At 43.3% G+C, this 20,030-nt stretch overlaps 1 protein-coding gene across 1 annotated transcript in view; it reads right to left on the minus strand.

Annotated features, from left to right (window-relative positions):
• Window positions 1–20,030, minus strand: part of RIPOR2 (RHO family interacting cell polarization regulator 2) — a 118,582-nt gene that overhangs the window by 24,515 nt on the left and 74,037 nt on the right. Inside the window, exons 9-16 of the mRNA XM_012804241.2 lie at window positions 16,423–16,466; window positions 14,838–14,963; window positions 14,362–14,510; window positions 12,893–13,022; window positions 8,286–8,957; window positions 4,545–4,729; window positions 2,042–2,210; window positions 756–891 (exon numbers count right to left, since the gene is read on the minus strand). Of these exons, the coding sequence (XP_012659695.2) occupies window positions 756–891; window positions 2,042–2,210; window positions 4,545–4,729; window positions 8,286–8,957; window positions 12,893–13,022; window positions 14,362–14,510; window positions 14,838–14,963; window positions 16,423–16,466 (1,611 nt within the window). The remainder of the gene's footprint in view (window positions 1–755; window positions 892–2,041; window positions 2,211–4,544; window positions 4,730–8,285; window positions 8,958–12,892; window positions 13,023–14,361; window positions 14,511–14,837; window positions 14,964–16,422; window positions 16,467–20,030) is intronic.

Consider the following 20,030-nt stretch of genomic DNA (forward strand, 5'->3'; position numbering starts at 1 on the left):
TTTAAATTGCCCACAAACTTTATGTCCACCCTGTATATCTACACACAGAGGATGACAAAAAATGTATGTGCATTTTAAGAAAGGAAAAAAAGGTAGTACATTAGTAATACTCAAGTCACCTTTGACTTCTGCAATTATAAGAGGTGCTCAGTGTGACTTATATTCATCTTTTGTTATGTGTATATAGTGAGTATTACGATTTTAATGCAGTTTTTTCCTTTTTTAACGTGTATATATTTTTGGCATCCTCTGTGTGTGTGTGCACGTGTGTGTGTATACTATATGTGCATATGTGTATATATATATATGCCCCCAAATAAATAGCTATTTGTCTTCTGTTTTGATTCAGAAGGCTGAACTGTGGCATTAACAAGCACAACTAGTATAGAGGCCTTACTCTAGTCTAGTGGTTCTCAACCTTCCTCATGCCGTGACCCTTTAATGCAGTTACTCATGTTGTGGTGACCCCCAACCATAAAACTATTTTTGTTGCTACTTCCTAAGTGTAATTTTGCTACTGTTATGAGTCATAATGTAAATATCTGATATGCAGGATGGTCTTAGGCGACCCCTGTAAAAAGGTTGTTCGACCCCCCCAAGGGGTCGCAACCCCCAGGTTGAGAACCGCTGCTCTAGTCCCTGGCCTAAGAATGCTTTTCTGTTTTTCTGACAACACAGTGAACAGTTCCAGGCAACAGACTGGGCTGGCGGTGTCATCCTTTACATGTACGTGGGTGTAACTGGCAGATACTTACCTTCCACCACAGAACTGATATTTCCTATGTTCTCATCACTGACAGCTGCGAGTTTCTCCATCACCTGGATCTGCCTAGAAAGTTTCTCTAAGAGATTTCTTGCCACAAATGGGGTTTTGCTTGAGAAAACAATTTGCTGATAAAACAAACAAAACCACAGTTTTAATTATGTTGTTGTCAATAGAACTTTCCCTACCCAGCCTTCCCGCCTGTGGCGATGATGCAAAACAAACTCCTACAGCGTTTTTATGCCAGCTTGACGATGTTCCTCATTCCATGGCAGTGACAACATCTAATGAAATCAGACATGTTTTAGTTTGTAATGTTTTCATGCCTGCATAAATTCTGGAATTTTCTCAGTAGTAGAGCGGCGACATTGCTGTGCAGCTGTCTTCCCTTATATGTAAATTTGATCCCCCCCTCTTTGAAACCTGAAGGGCAGATTTAGGCTGTGTCTTGATGTATAAACAGAAAAAGACTTATTTTATTTTAGTATTTATTTATTTATTTATTTATTTTTTTGAGACAGAATCTTACTTTGTCCCCCTGGGTAGAGTGCCATGGCGTCACAGCTCACAGCAACCTCAAACTCTTGGGCTCAAGTCAGTCTCTTGCCTTAGCCTCCTGATTCCTGATGAGTAGCTGGGATTATAGGTGCCCGCCACAACACCTGGCTATTTTAAGAGACGGGGTCTTGCTCTAGCTCAGGCTGGTCTCGAACTCCCAAACTTAGGCAATCAAGCTGCCTTGGCCTCCCAGAGGGCTAGGATTATAGGCGTAGATTGCTTGAGTTCAGGAGTTGAAGACGAGCCTGAGTTAGAATGAGGCCTTGTCTCAACTAAAAATAGAAAAACTAGCTGAGTGTTGTGGCAGATGCCTGCAATCCCAGCTATTCAGGAGGCTGAGGCAAGGGGATCGCTTGAGCACAGGAGTTTGAGGTTGCTCTGAGTTATGACGCCATAGCGCTCAACCCAGGGCAACAGAGTAAGAATCTGTCTTAAAAAACAAAAAACAAAGAAGAACAACAAAATTTCTTAAATTACTCTCATCTACTACCAAATTAGTCAAAAATGAGAGCTAGCCACCTTCCACCTACTACCTTTTAAGGTCTGGAGAGCTAGATTTTAAGTTGAAAATCCCAGAGTTTTTGAGTTATCACAACCCAAAGCAAAACTGTTTCTTAGTCCTGAATTCTTACTTCCCTGGCAAACCCAAAAGACGAAAGCATACTTTCTTGTACGTAAACAACCTGGATTCTCAAACACAAATGTCATCTCTGATCCTACCTGAACAAGCTGGGTGCAGTACTGCAGGTGCCTGACAATGGTGATGTCCAGGCTCTCGTTTCCTGTGGTCAGTGGGAGGGGGCTTCCTGCCACACTGGTCCCAACTCCCGTGTCTTCGGTCAGCGCTTCACTAAGGTGCCCCCTGGCTTCTGGGTGAACTGACCTATAACTGTTGAAGCAGGAAGGTGGGCAAAACATTAGCTATTTCTGTGTACAAACTGCAGGTCAACTCAACGTGGATCATGTCAGGCCCTCAGAGCTCCTGCTGGAAATAGTGTTTCACTTCCCTACCTCAAAAAATAGAGATACCTTTCCAAAATGATTTAACTCAGCCTGGTTGCCAATTTACCTAGTGTTACAAGACCATGCAAACAAATTGCTTCCAGAATTCTCTGTTTGCTTCTCACGCACAATGAACCATTTATGAAGTAGTTCACCAAGAAAGCTGTGAATGTGCCCTCAGTTTGCTTTTGTTGCACTTTCCTGCTCTGTTGACAGAGTGATCTGCCAAATTTTCTGGGATTAAACTGTCCTCTGTATTTGTGGTTTCCCAAGGGCAATACCATTAAGAACTAATCTGTCAGGGCGTTTTCCTGGCTTCAGATCAATTGCTACTTGAAGAACAGAAAAAGGAAAGCTGCCAAGAAAAGAGACTGTTCTATCTGGACAAAAGTTAAAAGGACTGTATGAACATTTATTTAGAGGCAGGAGAGGTTCTGCCTCTCCTGTTTTATTTAAATCCCACTGTTGAAACTGCCTAAAGTTATATCATAATGGGCATTTACATTTTAAAAAGCTGATGCATACATTTTCTAATATTATTCTTAAATCTGTGTGCGAGGGAGGGAGAGATTTGTAGTCTCATTTCACACGACTAGCAGGCATGGTAACGAGCAGTCCTGGCACACAGCTAGCTGGGATAGGGCAGCTTTTGGCTTCTAGCCTCCCACTGCCCAGTGGCTACAATTTAAAAAGATCATTCACCAGAGTTTAGAGGCTTCCAATGCTCTATTCTGATTCCCATTTTCCTTCAAAGGGAAAACACTCAGCTTGTGTGCTGGCAGTCAACACATATTTTAAAAAGACAGACACACTTTTCCCTAATGCCTCTGATGTCACAGAATACGACTGAATTAGAACTATGCATAGCAATGTTCTGTAAAATGTATTAAAGCTGTGGTATTTTTGCTGTGTACCTGTTTCTTGCCTCAAGAAGAGAAAGAGTTTAAATGGATGCCTGACCTGGCTGTATCATGTAATGGCTTAAGTTAACAAGAATACAGAACAGTTCTGGGCCAAGAATCACTTCTCAGACTCAAGCCAGCTAGAAAAATCTCAGTGTAGAATGTGGAAGTATAACGTAAGCATTACATTCATTTCATAAATTTTCTTTGTTAAATTATCCGTTTGTTTAAGGGGTAAATTCTAGTTTTCATCCCCCCCCCCCCGGTTCTATTTTGGAAGAGGAAACTCTCTAGGAACAACACAAACTAAAAACAATAACATCTCTCACAGAGAATTTGTGAAGGATGCATCGTCGTAACTGCTGTAATGAGAAAGAAAACCTGTTTATGTCACACTGTGCCAACGGTAAAGATGGGTGCATGCTATGTTTTCCTTTGGGAAAGTGTGTGTATATTCATTTGAACCAACTGATGGAGGTGAGTATGTTTCACTGTGCTTGTTTTGCTTCATCTGTAATCACAAAATGGCCTCCAGGTTTTAGCTCTAGAAGTCTGATTTGACTACCCAAGGATGCCTGATGGAGATGGTGACAATATTTCACCTTCAGTGCCCCCTACCAAGGAGGTCACATGCTTCACCTAGAGGGCTGTAGAGGCGGTGGCAGTCATCATCATCACTTCTTACATTCTAGGAAAATATGCACTGTGGGACTCACGCCTGGCTTTGACATGTGCATCGATGAGCTTAATCTCATGCAAAGACTCACTGGGCTGAAGCCGACCAAGAAACAGGTGAAGGGATAAGGAAAGCAAAACTCCACAAAACAACGACCGAGGAGAACCAGGTCCAAATTTACATCCAGTAGGAGTTCTCCAGAAACACTGTATACCCACTTAATTAATTAATTAGTTAATTAATTAATTAATTTTTTGTTTAGCAGGCCTGGGCTGGGTTAGAACCCACTAGCCCTGGGGCATGTGGCCAGCGCTCTCACCACTGAGCTATGGGCACCCAGCCCACCCAGTTAATTTAGCATTAATTACATGGGGTCCAGATATAGACATTGAACCCTATAAGATGGATGCATAAACACACATACAAAAATGTCCCCTTCCTTTACAAGGAACAAAAGAAGCTTTTTTTCCTTTAAGCAATTCCTTTAGAAATTGTTCTTGATGGCATCAAAGCCAGTTGGTCACTCACACAGGGAGTTTGATCTTCCCTGGAGATGCGTACTCTGTCCCCTCTGATAGTTACAAGGAACTACTGGACCAGCTACGACAGGAGAAGTACGAGCAGACACTAACTTCAAACTTACCTATTTTTCTCCATCTCCGTGTCTGAAAAGACTGAGTCAGCACCTCCTCCAACATTACAAACCTCATCACCATCCTCTTCCTCCTCGTCAAAATCAGAAGTGTTCAGGAAATCAAAACTTTCTAAAGCACTTTCAACTGTAAGACTTAAACTGGAGGACCTGCTGCGGCTGACTGCTGGCTTGCACTGCAAAGGCAGAAGGCACCGGGGAGAACGTCAACACATTCGGCAGGACGAGGACGCGCCACACACGGTTGCAAAGGCAAGAGTTTCTTTTTTTTTTTTTCCAAGCTTTTATTTCTTTATTTTTTGGCATTAAAAAGGCATTTAAAAAATCTTTATATCCAAGGGGGGGGGTACAATCAGGGAGAAAATGGCACAATATCTGGGATTTGTTTCAAAACAATCCAGAGGGAAGTAGGTAGAAAAATAGATGGAACGAGATTGGCCACAGAGTGATCACTGTGCGAGTTAAGGGATGGCACCTTTGGATCCATTAGGGGAGGTTTTCTCCTTCTGTTTAGAATTTTTACAACAGAAAGTTAAGTGGAAACCACAAAACCTTGAGAAACAGAAATGCTGTATTTCCTCTGCTTACTTCTCATCCTTAAATAAAAGACCAACAGGGTTGGTACTAGCCAGTCTCTAATCCCAAGTGGCAACATCATCAGTGTCCCGAGACAGGTGCTAGCTATCTAAGGCGCCTGCTTAAAGGACGAACAGAAGAAATCACAGAAGAGGAAAACGGCTCAAATTTACCTCGCCCAGGCGTTCTAGGTAAGAAGTCCTACATTTTAATGTTATTGTCACAGCTTGTAATTTTTCCTTTTGGTATCAAGGAAAAAAATGAATGGTTTGACATGACAAGAAGTAGCCCTACTTTCTCTGGAGTTCTATGTTGAAAGCAACAAGTTCCCTCACTTCTGACCAGGCCCTGGAATTACAGGAGCAAGCCCCTTCTATGGCCCAGAGCACTCTATAACGCCGGGCATAAGCCGAAACTTTAGAAACAGAACAATGCCAACTGCTATGGGCACAGAGCAAAGAGAAGTATTTCCAAGTATTCAAGAGGATGCTGGGGCAGATTGAACGGGACAAGTCCTGCAAGAAAGAAGCACTAAATGTCCTCCATCCGGTTAGGTGGCACTCCTTGCTGACTTCTTAATACAAGGTAGGAAGGGCCTCGTGGGGATTTGTCTCTGACACTCAAGATGGCACAAAAGCACATGGGAAAACGTCTTTCAGTCTTTTAAATCACAGTTGTGTCATTCACCCTCAGTGATCTCCGTCCAAGAGGCAGCATCATTTAGTTTCTGATCCTCAAGATGTTTAGCATCCTAGGAATGTGAAGGAGGGGGGAGAAAAAGAGAGAGCTTTGTCCAGCCGATGCTTTAATTCTGGCTGGCTGCAAAGCCATTTGCCCCAGACCTAAACTCTCATGATGTTTTCAACCTCAGGGGGAGAGAGGGAGCCAGTCTAGACTTAACCCACTTCTAGGGTCCTCTTTCCTAAGCTAGCTATCTGCATGACTTGATCCTGTACAATGTGGGCGTGCTTAAAAATTGGTCATAACAAAAATAAAGGGTAGTTGGAGATTTTAATAGCATGATAGTTTTGGAACAGCAATAGACCGAAATAACACTCTGGAAAGAAGTCTGTGCCTACCTGGCCTTTATAAGACTAACAGATGATGTGCTTAGTGTTTCCTAGGGGATTGAGCTATGTGTCCACATCCTAGAGGCCTGGAATGGGAGTTGCCATCACTACTGGCCTTCTTTCTATAAGCCACTCACTTCACATGGGGTCAATTTGTGTCTCCACTCTCTGACATGAATACCTTTGACCCCCAAAGCAAAGCTAGTCAACCATGCAGAAAAGATGGATGCTCAGTGGAGTACCAGATAAGCAGCCTCCAGGCTCCGCCTTGAGCTGATGCTTTTGAACTACACTTTAAAGACAGCAGATTCAGAGTGCCCTTCCCTGCTTCTTGGAGGCTATTCCCACAGCTGAACTAATCTGTCATGAGCATTTGAGGACCTGGAGAGCCAGAGACTGAATTATCATCTGCCTTGGGCACAAATCTCCTCTACAGCTAGGTCAGCATGAATAGAGAGAGATAGGATGGTCAGAAAAGCCTTGGAAATGTAGTTTCAGATGCCTGTGGGAAGGCCACATCTTAAAACTGTCCCACAAAGAGCTGCAACAGCCTTCCGTGGGTTGGTTCTCAGCTTGCCACTGCAAGCTGACTCTCAAGCCTTTTCATAAACCAGGTCCCCTAAAGAATTACTCTTTCAAGAGAAAGATCCAGGCTCTCCTTTATACCAATATAAATCAGAGTGGCAAAGCAATGAATACAAGAAGTGATAGTAAGATTAGAGACAAAGATCCAAGCTCTGTCTTCTCGTGCAGTTTTCTTTTTGCTTTTATTTAACTGGCTGGGTCTCACTTTGTTGCTCAAGCTGGAGCACAGTGGCATGATCATTACTGACTGTCACCCTGAACTCCTGGGCTCAAGTGATCCTCTTGTCACAGCCTCTGGAGTAGCTAAGACTACAGGCATGTGCCACTATACCTGGTTAATATTTAATTTTTTTGTAGAGATGGGGTCTTGCTATGTCGCTCAGGCTGGTCTTGAACTTTTGGCCTCAAGTGATCCTATAGCCTTGGCCTCCCAGAATGCTGGGATTAGAGGTGTGAGTCACTGTGCTTGGCCATGTGCATTGTTTTTAAAAAATTTAATCCGGATGTCAGGGGAAGACAAATGCCTTCTGATGGAGCACTATGAGCTCATTATTAGGACCGCCTGCTTTAGAGGAAATCATCCCTCTCGTGCTACCTTCCCACCTCTACCTGGGCTATCTGATCACCAAAGATTGAGGCAGATATCTCTGGTGGAGGCTGCAAGAGCAGAATCAATGATTATTTGCTGGTGATTATGCAGAGATTCTGACTTCCTGATTTGGGCTAAATCCAGAAGGGAATCCTCCAAGCAGGCAGTGCGATGTGGGGATGGAGGGTGGGGCAAGAAGGGGAGAAGGATGCCCTTGACTCTCACACTGGCTCTCTGACTCCATCAGGAAAGGGGAGCTCTGCTTTCATTGTACCCTGAGAATGAGTCTACTCAGTGACATCTGTGAGGCTGTGATCAAAGTGCAACCATTTCACATTTGGGATTGGAATGATTAACTCTGGGACTGGAGGAAATCTTTAGAGCTATTAATATAAGTCCTAACCAATGTAGTTAGTAATCTGCTGTCAGGAAAACATAAATTAACATGTACTATTGTTATAAAAATCAATGCTATTTATTTTTTGAGACAGAGTTTCACTCTGTTGCCCTGGTTGAGTGCTGTGACATCATAGCTCACAGCAATCTCAAACTCATGGGCTCAAGTGAGCCTCTTGCCTCAGCCTCCTGAGTAATTGGAACTATAGGCACTCATTCACCACAACACTTGGCTAGTTTTTTTTTCCATTTTTAGTAGAGACGGAGTCTCGCTCTTGCTCAGGTTGGTCTCGAATTCCTGAGTTCAAGCAATTCACCCATCTCAGCCTCCCAAAGTGCTAGGATTACAGGCATGAGCCATGGAGTCCAGCTTCAAATCAATGCCATTTAAATGATTATCTATTGATCCTGTGATTGGACAGGATTTTTTAAAAAAAGATATGCTGTCTTAAATAGAATGCTGGTTTAGGACACCTCTTTCCAAACCTAATCCAAATTTTCTGAAGACATACTTACTTTTAGAATATCATCCAAATGCATGACTTCTTGGTTCAGATCCTGAAACTCTTTGTATTGCTCTTTATGTGGTTCTAATGCAAGGAAAAGCCCATTAAAGGCATCCTCTAAGCTTCCATCTAGAAAGGATCTACAGCCTTCAGACTCTCCACTGACAGAGCCCTCAAAGAGCAGCCTCTCTGTGGCCACTGGCACCTCTGCCGAGGTGAGCCTCTTGACCAGCTGCTTTGTGATGTTTCCCTCAAAAGTGTCCAGTTCCACGGGCTTGAGTTCAGAGGCCTCATCAGACTCTCGCAGAAGTGCCTCCGCTACATCTTTCTCAAGGAACAGGTGCTCGGCCCCGGCGCCTGCAGACTGCCGCCGGCAAGGCTCAGAAGTGGCCGAGGCCCGTTTCCCAGGCTCTTCCCGGTCTTCCCCCTGCAGGTGTGACTTGGGCTCCTGGCCTTCTCCCAAGGAGTTCCTGGAAGAGGGCAAGCTGGTATCATCCCTACCCTCACTCTGGGGGGACAGGTTGCTGTGGTGGAGCTCTGCAGGGGTGATGGTAATTTCTGGATTGGTTGAGTTGGAGATGAGGGTGCAGTCCCCATTGGGCAGGTCGCTGAAGCTGAGAGAGAGTGGCATTTTCTCTTCGGCTGCCTTTCCATCCTCAAAGATGTCATCAGGCAGGTTTGACTGTGGGTGAAAAGTACTTTGTTATTATATTTGATACAAATGATGCATTGGGTGGGGTTTAATTCCACTTGGGATATAAAGTGACTAAAATGCAAAAGCCAAATTTTTGTAGTATTAGCATTTTATTTCTTGATTTCTATCTGTGTGTGTTTGGCTGGCAAAAGAAAACAAGCCATTAAAAACTATTTCCCTTGTTGAATCTAGGCGAAAGTTCATGGTACTATTCTTAGGTTTGATGTTTCTCGAAAGAAAAGTCTGGGTGGGTGAGGATGGTGCTTGTTTTCTACATCCCAGGATCTCATAATATTTGGCAGCCATAGTTATGAATAGTACTATGGATTTTTTCTTTTTTGTCTTTTCTTTTTAGCATCTATCTTTAAAGACTTTCTAACATTCATGCTGTTTCACTGCAAAGATAGAATGTTTTGTTCTGCTTCAGTTACTTATTTTTTGGAAAATGTCTACCTATAAATCCCAAGCTCTTGAAAATGTTTTATTAATTTAGTAACCAGGCCATATATAATTCAAGGCCAGAAATACATTTATAGGAATAGAAAAAGGCTAATACATGGAACATCTGTCTTCCAGGAGGCAAACCCTGGGGCTCGCAGTGGATCTGGAAACAGAGTCCCCTGTCCAGCAGACCCGCGCTGTGTCCCAGGTACACACTGTGCTTCATGAAGCAGAACTCTGAAGGGAGGGGTCAGAAATATCCAGGTAACCAAGATCATGGGTTTATTCTGGCTTTACAATTTTGAAGTCAGCTTTCCTTGCACTGTGTATAATGTCTAAATGCCAAATGTTGCTTGGTGAAAATGGTTATCTAGTTATTTGAGATTAACTCCATCAAAATAGTTCATTTTTCTTGGATTCCAGATTATTATGTTTTTTTCTCCTGCCTTAGCCTCCTGAGTAGCTGGGACTACAGGCATGCACTACCATGCCTAGCTAATTTTTCTTATTTTGTGTAGCGCACAGGTCTTGCTAGGTTGCTAGGGTGGTCTGGAACTCTTGGCCTCAAGCGATCCTCCCACCTCAGCCTCCCAAAATGCTGAGATTCCAGGTGTGAGCCATCCTGCTTGGCCCAGATTAGATTTTTAAAGGAAATGGTAAGTATCAAGCTAATGCCTACTAGAATTATAAATAGTTGATGAATTCTCATAACAGAGCTGGGAATAAGCCTAGCACACAAAAATGCTACAGTAAGTGAATGGGGTACGATCAGAGAGACAGAGTCTCGGTGCCCTCCTCCAGCTGTGTCCTGGGTCCCACTGCTGCTGGATCTGAGGCCACACGTGCAGGTAGCTCCATCTCAACTGTCTAATCTGGTGGGAAGGTGATTTGCCTGAACTGCAGGACAAGTAAAATGACAAGTCGCTGGGATACTCAAGTAATTTCTACAAGCTCAGTCTCTTGACCTCTCAGCCTAAGGATGGTTCCTTCTGTTAGTGATTATAAAACTGTTCTCAAAGCCCTGGAGGCAGGGGGTCCTGGTGCTCCTCTTCTTTTCCTCCAGCTTGTTTATTTTACTTTCCTCCCTCCTCTATTTGCACACCCTCCCCCTAAAGCAGTGATTTCAAATGGTGTGCTGCAGCACACAGGTATGCTCCAAGAGGATATTTTAGGTGTGCCTCGGAGCACACCTCAAGGGGGATTCATTGAGGGTACAAAGAATTAGGTTACATGATTGTGGTTGTTAGATAAAATCCCCTCCCTCACAATTACAATTGTGTCCTGCTCCCAAGAGGTGTGCCATACACTGTGAGCCCCCATCCCTCATCCCCCATCCCATCCCTTGTATTAGATCATCTGTTGCTTTTATATTAGAGTCTTAGAAATTTTTAAAGATCATTAATTAAATTATTTTTGAAAGAAGTTCAAAGCACAACAAGTATATTCTTTATTTTACTCTTTTTTTTTGGATCAACATAATTTAAGTGTGCTGTGGAAGTTTAACTACAGGTTCAAGTGTGCTGTGAGATAAAAAAGGTTGAACTGCCCTACAGCTTATGCCTCTAGGAGAGATCCAAGGGGGAGCTGTTGGGGAGAGATAGGGCAAGGCCTGGAGTCCCACTCCCTGCACCTCCTCTGTGGGGGTCCCTCAGGCATCTCCCAGAACCCATGGGTCCTCCAGGTGGTCCTGCCCAGCCTTATCTGATATCCTGGCCCTGAGTCTCACAGCAGCCCTGAAAGCGAGGAGGAGGCATTGATGGGAGGCAGGGGGACTGAATTTGCAAAGTCCTCCTCAACGATGTCTCTCAAGTTCTGATTTCCAAACCTAGCTGTATCTACTTAAGTGGCAAATATTGATTTAGAATAAATTGAGGCGTCCTGCCGGAGGAGTGGAATGGCCTATGTTCTATAAGGGAGGGTAATGTGTGTGGGGGGCTATCCAGGGAGAGCTGCTGCCCTAGACAGAACTAATCCTGGAGCTCAGCCTTGGGGGAGCATGAGGCAGAGGCCAGGAGGAAGAGGAGGAGGAGGAAGAAGTGCATCCTAGAAAGAACAATGTCTGCAAAGACATAAGGTCCTGACAGCATGTGGTGCCTTTGGAAGACACTGAGAAGCTCAGAGGGGCCAGAGCAGAGGACAAAGGGTGGAAAGGTGAGAGACAGGCCTGTGCTGGGCTGTGCCTGGGTGGGGGCGACCACTCTGAGGACCTTTGTGTTGACCCAGAAGGCTATCGGAAACCATCAAGGTTTTTTCTAATCTTATTTAAATTATGCTATTAAACTTCTACTGACTCTCCCCTACAGCCCTCCAACTTGCAGCATATGAGCATGAATTCTATTTGAAATTTGAAATTCTGTTAGAGTTTAGCCTGGTCCTTTCCACCTGCACTTTTTAATTTAGTGAATAAGATGCAAGTATTATTTACTAGAAGACTTACGTCCTTTCCTTGCTGAACATTCAAGATTACTACACTCTGGGAAGAACAGGCTATGCAGTATATTCTCTGGTGAGACAATGTGTACATACAGTGTAGGTTACCTATTATGTTCCTTTGAATTAAGGGTTTCTTTTACCAAGGTATTATAAAATTAACAAACACTACAATAAACTAAGACTGAGAGCCTCTTCAAACAGAAATAGCTCTAGTAAAAATTGGTTGAAATGCTTCTGCGTTCCTTGAACGCTAGTTTTTGAAAGCCTTAATCTGATTTACCTTCTGAAATAAAATCTTGTTTGGCCTTAAGTGTAAATGTAGTTTTTAAAAATGAAAACTCTTGTTACCATGGATATCTTTGCCACAATGGAGAAAAGTCACAGCACAAACAGAGATCATTAAAAGAGAACGTCAAACCACCTCCCTAACAAAGCGGCATGCACGGTCGAGTTGCCCACACCGAGCACAGGACAGCTGTGATCATTACCCCGCGTGCAAGACAGAGAAGACGAAATGAGAGACATGCTGAAATACACAGGCCCCAAGCTGCTGAAGTCAAGCACGCCACACCGGGCAGGCCACACTCACATAAAACTCTAGCACGGCCTTGGGCCTCAGCCTGAGGGAGGGCAGGTCACTGAAAGAGCGGCTGCGATGCAGCTTGGCAAGGAAAGTGTCTTGCAAGGCACTCAAGACAGACAGCCGCCGCGGCTTGTCTGGGGAAGGATGCAGCCACCGCTTCAGAAGTCAAAGCAAGAATCAGGTTATCATGTGCCATTAGCTGATTAGCAAGCATTTCTGATTAAAATAAGCAGGCCATTATTTACAGCCACTTCTTTAAAAGGCTGGTCTTAGAGAATGTTGGAAAAAGTCTACAAGTTACCATCAAAGCACTAGTGGGTGCAGGGAGAGGAAAGACAGAGGAGGCCCCCCACCTCTGATGGAATTACGGAGACTCCCTGACACCGTCTGGGAAGCATTTCAAATACTAGGGGCAAGCAGTGGCTCGGGCTCATGGCTACTACTCCAGAAATCACACTGAACTTACAAAGAAGGAGTGGTCTTTGAAGGTGGGCGTCTCCGGGGTCCCCTGGCTGTACATGGACATTCTCCTTTGCAGGGCTGCTGCCTTGTTCCCAGCGCCTGAGGATGGGGTCGTGTCCTCCACATCAAACGGACTGCAAAACAACAGGGCTCCGTGTGTGCGCGTTTGTTAAAAATCACCTATTTGGACCGCAGGCCAAGGGAGCTCCTCATACTAAAGTAAACAAACTCACACCAGCGGGAACTGGGCTGGTTTGGGCTAAATTGGTATGTCAGAAAATAAACTCAGATAAAAGAAAGTAGAACAGAAAACTGAGTCTAGACCCACGCAAGGGAGCCCTGACCATTATCACAGCTTTAAGCATAATTTATCAGTACACCTGGTGTGTCTGTTTCCTCACTGATATTAGAAACATAAATGTATTAATGCTTGACCAACAAAACAAAATGTTGAAAAAGTCTGTGAAAATTTCTTTGAGCTTTGTAGGACTAAACACTTATAACAACATAAGAGATAAACAGACTATTGTTCAGTTCTAAAGAAAACACTCAAAATAGAATCCCATTCATTTCAGTTGACACAGAGCCTCTTGTGATTGAGAGGAGACCGTCTGCTCACAATGATGCCACTTATCATCACGGTATCCAATTCATCCAGCAAGAAGAATGATCTTGCATCTGAGACGTCAATGACCACAGACTATGAGGAGGGAAGGGCTGGGCAAAGGGCTCTGATCTGATGCTGTTTCAATGACAAAGCGACAGCATCTTTGCTCCTCTCACACCTGACTCTGCATTGTAAAGGAGACTCTGAACTCAACACGTCATATTTACTTGGCTGCGTACCAGGGAAATCATACCAAATGTGAACTACCAGTGTTAACGGCTTATCACAACCTTTCTCACAGGGGGACTTTGGAAAAACACTTTTAAGTTCACTGCTTTGACAAATGATATCTCTTGCCCTTCGGAAATACTTTATTTCAGTAAATAGAGTGTGGAGGAACTAAGAATATTCGTAATTTTGCAGAGCAATGTGCCATATACATATAAGATAAAGTGGGGTAAGCATTCAAAGCATCACAGCAAGGATCAGGAGCTTTCTGTGGGGAAGATATCGCCTATTGAACAGTTAGCTTTTTTCAGATTAGTTTACTTGAGAAGACATATTTCTTTATGTATTTAAATGTAGGGAGAGAAGGAGGCATGATAAAATAATTTAAAATAAAAAGAAGAGAGTGAACTGACCCAGGCTTGTCCAATCCTTGCTTGTGTGCCTATCACCTGGTGAGGCCATTAACAGTTTCTTGTGTCTGAGAGATTCCGCCACACTGGGTCTAGGGTAGCACCTGAGATTCTGCCTTCCTAACAAGCTCCTGGGTGCTGCTGATGGTCTGTGTCCCAGCTTGAAGGAGCACTAGCCTGTAGCACATATTTTCACACAATGGAGTAAAAAAAAAAATGGCAACTTACTACCAGGTGATCTCCAAGTTCAGTTTGATGGTGCCAAGGTCATTGATGTCGACAGCCACCACCTGAGGTCGGGCTGCAAATAGCTCTTTGGTCTCGCAGGTGACGCTGCCTACCAGGATGTGTGTTGCCAGCCCTTTGAGCTCCGTGACCTAGCAGAGACGGAGAGGGGGGAAAGGCCTCACATCACAGCGGAGGAGAAAGGAGGGATACTCTTAGGGTTCTTTTTCTTTTTTTTCTAAGCCAGTTTTGTCATTTCTTTCAGAATCATATCTGAAATCAGAGGTGGACAGTTCAGAAGCTCATGTTACATAGTCTTTTGTCCACTCTGACATGACAGCAGCTGTCTTTGTGGTGGATCGCAGAGAAATCTGTAGGACAGAGGCGTGGCAGGCAGAGACCTCAGGTAAAGTCCCCCACCACAGATCACCCAACCATGGCCCCAGGAGTGATGACTGAAGGGAGTGACAGTACTGTACCTTGATGGAAATGAACCCGACTATCAGGGGCAGGAAAACCGTTTCTTCTCCGTCCCAGCTCTGCTTGCCATTTACTTCTATCTTGCCTTTCAGTTTCCACCTCTGCCGGCCGTACTTCATGAAAATCTGGCGGGGAGACATCCAACAGCCCTCATGGCCCACTGACCACCCCTTCGCCCCCAACACCAAGGTCGAAAGGCAAGGACACATGTGACTGCCAGTCTTCTCCTTCTCCAGCCTCTCCCTCTACCCTCTTACTTCTGGGTCTTGGCAGAGATGATGATTGAGAGAGAAAGAGATTTTTTTAAGGGAGTAAGTTCTGCTTCTCTAACACAGACGGGTGGAAGGTTTCATTAGTAAAAGGTCACCGCTCTGTGCCCTTCTGTTCACTCATGTCAAACAGTTCTCTTGCTTGTTAGTTCCATATCAATAGAGCAGCCATTAGGATTAATTCTCCACATGCCCCATCTCCTTTTGAGAGATAAGAAATCATCAGCTAAAGGCCTGCCGCAGTGTCTCATGCCTGTAATCCATAACTCCAGGAGCTCAAGGCCGGAGTATTGCTTGTGTTCAGGAGTTTGAAACCAGCCTGATCAAGACCCACTGCTACTAAAAATAGAAAAATTAGCTGGGCTAATCCCAACTATATGGGAGGCTGAGGCAGGAGAATCGCCTGATCCCAGGAGTTTGAGGTTGCTGTGAGCTGTGACACCATGGCTGTCTAGTCTGGGGCAATAGAATGAGACTCTGTCTCAAAAAAAGTCAAAAACCCAGAAGAATAAACAAACGAACAAAAAAACATTGACTAAAAACTACTTAGCAGCCAGAAGCAAGGAAGAGAGATATCCTTCTTCTGAATTAGGGAGATGGGGCTGGACAAGGACTTCTTATCCAACCTACTCTGGGGAGAAGGTGTGCAGTCTCCTTGGGGGCAGACAGCTTTAATGTTCACCACTCCCAAGAGATATGATTATAGGAGGTTTTGAAGGAGACATCAGATGAAGTTATCATGTAAGTTCCTTTTTGAAGGAGGAAAAGATCAAAGGCTTTATGGAGTGTATCTTTTATAAAGAAAGATCTAGATGTTATTATTTTTCACTCATGATTCTGGATTGGATCTTAGATTAGGGGAAAAAAAATGTGCTACAGAATTGGGATACTGGAAAAATATGAACATAGACTATCAGGTGACATTAGCTAAAGTGCCAATGTTAGGCTCACTGGTGTGGGGGACTGTGCAATCTTACGGGAGAGAACGTCCTTTCATTCATAGGAGAAGAATTTGGGGAGGAAAGGTCAAGTTCTCTGCATTTTGCTGTAAGAAGGTTCAGCAAAGTAACAACAACAATAGTAATAATAATAAAGCAAATGTGGCATAGTGTTAAAAAGTGGTGCTGAATCCAGATCAAAGGTATGTGGAAGTCTTCGATCGCTATCAATCTCCAAACTTTCTCAATGGCGTAAAATGTTTTTCAAAATTCAAAATTAACAAATGAAACAAGACAACTTAAGAAGCAAAATAATGACAACTGGCTCCTGCCCTTCAAGTTCTCAATTCTAACACATGGACCAAGACAATACTCACCTCATACTGATCTCCAGGACAGAGGCGAGCAAAGCCAGCCAGACCTGCAAGCAAGCATTGGGAAATGAGGTGCAGAAGGCATCTCCCCTCCTTATACATCCAAACCTCCAGATATACATTTAAAAACTCAAGTAAAGTGTCGGACCTTTGTGCAACTCACCCCCTTTGGGGGTCCATCCATGGGGAACAGCTTTTTTTGGAATTCCTTCTATCATAGCTCGAGAGGATACTCTCTGATGGGGTGAGGGAAGAGGTGGATTCCAAGGCAGGAAAGGCTGTGCAAATGGGAGCTGGTGCTCGTGTGCCTTTGGACAACTTACGGTCCAGCCAGATTCCAGGATCAGAAAGATATATTCATTTATTTACCCAATATATCTCCAAGAAAATAAACTGATCTCTTTTTTTTTTTCTGTCCCAAGAGTTTTTATTTTATTTTTTATTTTTTTGAGACAGAGCCTCAAGCTATCCCCCTGGGTAGAGTGCCATGGCATCACAGCGCACAGCAACCTCCAACTCCTGGGCTCAAGCAAGTCTCCTGCCTCAGCCTCCCAAGTAGCTGGGACTACAGGCGCCTGCCACAACGCCTGGCCATTTTTTGGTTGCAGCCGTCATTGTTGCTTGGCGGGCCCGGGCTGGGGATTTGAACCCGCCACCTTAGGTGTATGTGGCTGGCGCCTTAGCTGCTTGAGCCACAGGTGCTGAGCCAAGAGTTTTATTTTTAAGTACCTCCCAATTGAATTAAGAGTCCTCGTTTTCCCTCTGTTTTCCTCATCCTGCTACCACCATCTACTGTGGTATGAAATGCCTGAAAATGGATGATCATTTACACAAAACCAGTGATTAAGAAACCAAATAAAATCAAGCCAACTGACCAAATGACAATAACCTACACCCTCAAAATGAAGATGTGACTTTTCTTCTACTATACCACCCAGCACGTCATTTCTAACTGGGTCTGCTCAATCTCAGATCCAGGATGATCTCTCTCTGGTGCATCAGCAAAGACAGTCTTGTCATACTAGATGGCCACTATCTTGAACATCTCAGGAACCCAGGGTTTGATAAGTTTTTTTCTTTTTTTCTGTAAGTATTTGTTGAAAGCCCACCATGTATGAAGGTCTAGGCTAGGCACTGGGGTAATAATTTGGAAATTAAGAAAGATTTTATGGGCTTGGCGCCCACAGCACAGTGGTTACGGGGCCAACCACATACACCCAAGCTGGCAGGTTTGAACCTGGCCTGGGCCAGCTAAACAACAATGATAACTGCAACAAAAAATAGTTGGGCGTTGTGGCAGACACTTGTAGTCCCAGCTACTTGGGAGGCTGAGGCAAGAGAATTGCTTACGCCCAAGAGTTTGAGATTGCTGTGAGCTGTGACATCATAGCATTCTACTGAGGGTAACATAGTGAGACTCTTTCTCAAAAAAAAAGAAAGAAAGATTTTATAGATACCTATAACATAGAACACAATATGGTTAAAGCCCACAGGAACAAAACAGACAAAGCTCCCGTGTCCAAGGACCTGCAGACAGTAAGATGGAGCTAAACCAAGGTTGATTTCTGTCTTATCTACAAGTTAGCCTACTCTAGAGAATTTATTTTACCCCATTTCTTTACCTTTAAAATAGGAATAACAGTGTCCACAGAAACATTTGTAAGCACAACAGATGGCATCCAACACATAGTAGGTGTTTAATACATAGTAATGACTGTATATCCAGGAGTAAGATAATACTGTTTATTGAGCACATACCATCTAATATTCATTAAAGAGGTATCATCCATATAAAAAGACACAGCAAACTGATACAGAGGGGAATAGCAATGCAGAGAGCAAAAGGAGTTCTTTGCATTTTTTCTGTATTATGTATTTTCTTGAGAATGTATTACTTCTGTAGTTAAAATTTTTTTTAAAAAGGCTATCGCTTTTAACATAAGATAGTTTCACGGAGGAAAGTAGCATTTGAGTAGCAGAATACTACTGCAGTAAAGTGAGGGCAGATACTTCCAGGCTGAGCGAATGGCATGTGAGCATTCAACACTATCTGAATGCCTACTGTGTGCCTCACACGAATAGAGGTGTGGAGAGGAAGGCATGCAAGTTGCACAGGCATAACAAAGGAGAGAACTAAGCTCATCAATAGTCACTTACTAGTAACCCCAGCTTTACTGTATTTATTTATTGTTTATTGAGATAAAAATCTCACTCTGTTGTCTGGGTTAGAGCCTAGTGGTGTCATCACAGCTCACTGCACTTGCAAAGGCCTGCACTCAAGTGATCCTCCTGCCTCAGCCTCTTGAGGAGCTGGGACTACAGGTGTCTGCCACCATACACAGCTAATTTTTCCATTTCCAGCTTTAATCAGTTGTTTCTGATTTTAGTTACTTGTTTCTGTACCAATCACAAAGCAAAGCCCTCTACATTCACAGGGACCTAAAGACTCAAAGTTTTAACTAAGGAAATGAAACAAATTGAATAAAAATAGGCCCAAACATCTTTATTACTTTTTAATTTCTTGATGAAAATAACCAATTAAATTTTGTAATAAGAAATCCAATTAAAGAAAAAAAAGCAGGACATAAAACATGTAGAGTATGATCTCAACTACACATACGTACATCCATAAGGAAAAAAGTCTAGAGGAACATACCAAACTGTTAAAATAATCATCACTGGTAGGGTGAGATTATGGAGAAAGTTAAACCTTTGACATAAGTTATAATTTTTATTTTTAAAAAATTAAGTATGTATTTTGTAATAAAAAAGAAAAAATTATTTAAAAAAACACATGCCGATAAGCAGCATATACACAAGAAAAGCTGGTTGGATATTTATGATACTTTTAACAAAATTTAATACTGGGTGAAGTGATCATGAGTGATTTTACTTATTGATTCTCAATATTTAAAAAAATGAGATGCTGGCTCGGTGCCTGTAGCACAGTAGTTATAGAACCAGCCACATACACCAAGGGTGGCGGGTTTGAACCTGGCCACAGGCCAGCTAAAAACAACAATGACAATTGCAACCAAAAAATAGCCGGGCATTGTAGCAGGCACCTGTGGTCCCAGCTCTTTGGGAGGCTGAGGGAAGAGAATCTCTTAAGCCCAAAAGTTTGAGGTTGCTGTGAGCTGTGACACTACGGTACTCTACCGAGGGCGACATGTTGAGACTCTGTCTAAACAACAACAAAAAATAATAATTAAAAAAAAATGGGAAGCTACTACTTTCAAAATGTCAAAACAGAGATTCAGGAAAACACCAACAATCTTTCCCTGATTACCCAGTGATTTCACTGAAGCAGCCTGAGAGGAAGTAATTTTGATTAGCTGGCACAAAAACAGCTCTGTGATTTTTTAAAAATTTATTTCTATTGAGACAGAGTCTCATTTTGTCACTCAGTGGAGTGCTGTGGTGTCACAGCTCATAGCAACATCAAACTCTTAGGCTCAAGAGATCCTCATGCCTCAGCCTCCCAAGTAGTTTGGGATACCCATAGGTATCCACCACAAGGACCAGCTATATTTTTTAGAGACAGGGGTCTCACTCTTGGCTCAGGCTGGTCTCCAACTCATAAACTCAAGCAATCTATCCTCTTTGGCCTC

This window comes from Otolemur garnettii, unplaced genomic scaffold (genome assembly GCF_000181295.1).
Source record: "Otolemur garnettii isolate 467f Iridium unplaced genomic scaffold, OtoGar3 scaffold00026, whole genome shotgun sequence".
In the NCBI taxonomy this organism is placed as follows: Eukaryota; Metazoa; Chordata; class Mammalia; order Primates; family Galagidae; genus Otolemur; species Otolemur garnettii.